The following is a 4,558-nucleotide window of genomic DNA, read 5'->3' as shown; positions in this document are numbered from 1 at the left end:
ATTAGAAATAAGATAAACTTATAATATATGAATAGATATATAAGGAAGTGTTGCAACTAAAAATAAGGGAAGTCTATAATATATAAATGGATACAATTTCATGTTATAAACTAATTTGATAGAATTGAATTAAATTTAAATTCTTTATAAATGTTTAATATCTATCAAAAACAAGTGTCATTATGGTGATATTTATAAGGGTGAAATAGAAAACATATGACACTTTGAGAGATTAAATGAGAAGGAAAGTATTAGGAAAAACAAAATAAACTGTTAGAAATCAAACACAGGTAATGGATAGAATCGATTGAAAACATGCAAAGAAATAGTTAATATGTAAATCGAGACAAGATCTGTCCCCAAAGTAAGAGATATGCTATATGTAACCGACACATAAATATTTAAGTACCAGAAGGAATAGCGTTAGCTGCAGGACACGTATTCCACCGTTGGTTCCAAGCCACATTTGTGTCGAATTACCTAAGGTCAAAGGAATATCCTAACTTCACATCCCAAAACTTATCTCCACTCTTCGCAGATCGCCTCTTACGATGAAACATTTCATAAATGCGGCTGACATGGTAGTTCCAAAATCCAGGAGTTCGTGAATATTGTGGATCAGATTTTATTTTATTTTTTTCATGTGGATTATATATGCAAGGATTAATGATGTATTTATGTATCTATCTCTCCCTCTGTTTTCCTTTGCATTTATGAGCATGAACGTAAATGAGCATGAGGCTACACAGGAGCGTTAATGTGCATTCAATGGGATTGGTTCCTCAAACTACCCTTGCTTTCAATTAAAGAACCTTCACTGATTCCTTTAAATAAGAGATATACATGCATCCTTATACATATCTTCTTTATGCATTTTTTCACCATGGAAAGTGGATATAGAATGCATTGTAAACAATTCAATGTTTATTATTTAGCCATTCAACTTTGCATACAGGTTTGATGATTAGGATACTTTGAAAAGAACAATGCCACGCTTTTTTTCTAGACAATTTAACTAAATTATCGATAAAAAATTTGTTAAAATTGATGAAAATTTTTGATAGGTTATGGCTCCAGGGATTACTTATCTATCAAGAAATTAATTACGATGACCAACTTTCTAGCTGTCTGTATGTTATATTTCTTTTTCAAACCTACTGTTTGCCATCGTTGTAGAATTGACAGATCTTCATGTGTTTTTTTGTAGTCTGCAGATCCTTCCATAATTTTAGAACTCATATTTGGGATGTATATGCAGCAGGTTAGTTATTATATGTGGTAGATTTTTGGCTTTCGAGGGAGCAAAAAGAATGATATCACATCTTAAGTAATTTCCTTTTAATTTGAAATTATAAAGAATATAATTTTTCTATGTATTATAAAGATGATAAGATGTTAAAAATGTGATAGTGTTGATTAGGAATTTAAAAAAATAAATTAATGTCGATATATTATTTATGTTGTTAAGAAGATGAAACGAGAAAAATTATTCCGGTTTTGTGTTGCCTTCCTCTTTACTTTGACATTTTTGTAATACACGAAGGCTATACCATGAAATTAACAACCCACGTAAAAAACAGACCAGGTTTACTTGTTTGAAGACTGGTTACCCAGCAACATGTTAAGAGTGAAGTTCTTAGGAAACTCAGTATTAGTTCTTAGAAAAAAAATGTCAAATGGATCATTTGTTGCAATATTAAGAAAAATTCTTCACAAATTAAGAATCAGTATCCAGTCAAATGGGGTTGGTTTGAAATCCGTAAAAGATCTACCGAAATTCTGCTCTGGGGAGATGGATAATGAATATTCGAGAATAGTCTGTACATAGAAATATGATGATGATAGCAGGTTAGTTTCTAGGTACTCACTTATTCACATTCGTTCTCACAACCAGAATCAGTACCACAGCTAGAGTTAATCATCACCCCGATTTCTGAACATACACTTGAGCTATATATATAAAGATGAACTTAGGCTTTTCAGAGGGAAAAATAGAAAGATAAACGTAAGGTCAAAGTTGAAAATTTATACGTATCTCTTGACGTTCCTAATAAATAACTAGCAGAAAAGACTGCACCTTCTCTTCAAGAATTTTGAAGGGTTCTGATCTGGTGGGTGCATGAATTTGCAGTTAGGACAGGAAGGAGATGACTTGCATAGCATTACCAACATGTGGCACCGCATGCAAACTGTTGCAACCATCTCATTGTAATCATCCTCAGTTGATGACAGCCACGAGGGAGAACGAATGTTTATACCTTCTGAATCTTTCTTACACTTGCTCGGTTCATTGAACAGATCCTGATGATCACGTTCACTCAAACCTCCTGGGGAACCAGAACTCTGTTTCTCATTCACATTGTAACTGTCTTCTTTTTTCCTCAGTGATTCACATGTCAAATTCAGCTCCAGGTCTAAACCCATGTGATGAGAAGGTGGTGGTTCGGGACTTCTCTTGTGGTCCTCTGATGTTGTTCGCGTGTTACACAACTGTATCTGCCCGGACTACACATGGAAAAAAAAATAAAAAAATCAAAGATTAACAAGAAGATCATTCCAGAGCTGTGGTTTTGCAACATATGTTTTGACAGAACATACGTAAACGTATGCATACCTGAATAGTGAGGTATTGACGCCATTTATCTGAAGAAAAAGGGGTCTCAGGATGAATCTCTATATCAAATATAGATTTCTTTTTCTCTATAGTTGTTTGATCCTTGAAGAAGTCTTCGGCAAATGGCTCTTCCCATTTTCTCTTCTTGGAAGATGCTTCAAATTCTGCATGAATTTCAGGCCTTGGACTCTCGGCCAGCGCTTTGTGAAAGGAGACCATAGTTTCAGAGAGAGGTTTCACCTTCAAAAGCTTGGTTGTTTTTTTCTTCTGATCAAATGAAGTATAAGACTGAGGTCTTTATATAGGAGGAGTTGCCTTTTCGACTTCCGGGTTATAACTGCAAAGGGGTCAAAATTTGAAGATCTAAAGTAGAGGGACGTTGCTTATGCAAACGTGCTTACCAAGTTCGCTTCTTAATAAATGCACACCTTCAAGCTTCTGCGTAACGTTTTTGATGCGATGTAAAAAAGGGAAAAGAAAAAATTACAAACATTCACTCACTCTATTTACTATTTCTTTTGTTACATTTCAAATTCTTATAAAAGTAATTCAGAAAGTAAAAACACACACACTAACTTATTTTTAGGCATTTTAATTAATTTTTTTAAGTGTTTTAACTACATACTAATTAACATTTATCATTGTTTTGTTTTTTTTTACCTAAACTGTTCTCTTTTCTTACTCTACTCCCCTTCCCTCTCCATTTTTAATGAACATTTATAATCACTCTAAAAGTCTATGAATAAATTTTAGGTGATCACATCAGTCCTTACAGCATTTAATTTATAAACAACGTTGGTCAAATATGATTTAATTACGAATGAGATAATATATAATTTGATCAAGTTTTTCTAAAAGTGTATATAAAAATATTTTATTAACTATATTTTTTTCTAGACTTTTAAATATAAACGAAAGTAATCAATCTTTACATTAATTCAAAAATTAGATAGATTTAATTCTATAAACTATATTTAAGACTATTTTTTCTAAACTAATTGAAGTTTGATTTTAAAAATTGTAAAATTAATTAAAAAAAAATGTATCAATCAACAAGTTTTTAAAAGCAATATCATTAAATCTCGATAAAAATAGTTAAAATTTATTTATATTTAATTTTATTTAATGTATTTTTCTTCTTAAGTAAACACGCATCTACAAAATACTAGCAGTAGTAAACTTTAATTCGAAGATGTGATATTTTCAATTTCAACAGAATTAAATGACATCTTTAAGTCTGAACGAAACATATAAGTCCTTAAAAAGACGTGTGATTATTATATGAGTTTAATATATTAATGAAAATGTTATTCCCACATTTTGTTTACACATGCACTCTATATTGTGGGAAATTAAAAGAAAATGAGAGAATATAAAATTTGAGCATGGAAAAAGTATGAAAAAAATGTGGTGGTGTGCCCTTCGGAATTCGAAAGAAAAGGTTGAAGAAGTTGGTTTTAAAGAGTAAATAGAAAAATGTTTAGAGATGAATAGTTGGAAGCATAAGTTGAATAAAAAAGGAAAGAAAATGAATTGGGTGCATGTAGTAGTAGTATAAAGGGTGGAGAGGAAGGTTTGGCAGTTATGAAAGGCGGTGAGAAGTGGAAGAGAATGGATGGAGAGAGGTATGGGATGGTCATTAATGTTGTTAGTGTGTGCAGTTGAAAGGAGGGTCTTGAATGCCATTGCCATTGCCATTTCAATTGCTGCCATTACCAATGGTTCTTTAATGTAAACAATAACTCCAACTTCCCCAATTGGCTCACTCACAAAACAAATATCTTTAAAGCTCTCAACACCCTCTTCAACCATTAAAACGAACCACACCTTAGATGACCTATGCTATTAAACCTCCCTTTAAAGCCTCTCAACACCCTCCCCCATTAAACCAACCAAGTCCTATGAGTTACCAAATAAACAAAACCCAATTTAATGTTCCTTCAC

At 32.3% G+C, this 4,558-nt stretch overlaps 1 protein-coding gene across 1 annotated transcript; it reads right to left on the bottom strand.

Annotated features, from left to right (window-relative positions):
* Positions 1-1,795: 1,795 nt before the first annotated feature.
* LOC124833589 (uncharacterized) lies at positions 1,796-2,947 on the bottom strand. Its single transcript, XM_047308103.2, has 2 exons — positions 2,615-2,947; positions 1,796-2,505 (listed from the first exon to the last, which is right to left on the bottom strand). Exons 1-2 carry the CDS (start codon positions 2,831-2,833, stop codon positions 2,059-2,061), a joined length of 666 nt encoding a protein of 221 aa, XP_047164059.1. The 5' UTR covers positions 2,834-2,947; the 3' UTR covers positions 1,796-2,058.
* Positions 2,948-4,558: the final 1,611 nt, after the last annotated feature.

Source organism: Vigna umbellata, chromosome 2 (assembly GCF_029865625.1).
Source record: "Vigna umbellata cultivar VRB3 chromosome 2, Vumbellata_1.0, whole genome shotgun sequence".
In the NCBI taxonomy this organism is placed as follows: domain Eukaryota; kingdom Viridiplantae; phylum Streptophyta; class Magnoliopsida; order Fabales; family Fabaceae; genus Vigna; species Vigna umbellata.
Note: the sequence above shows the minus strand (reverse complement) of the source record. Positions and strands in the feature narration are given on the sequence as shown.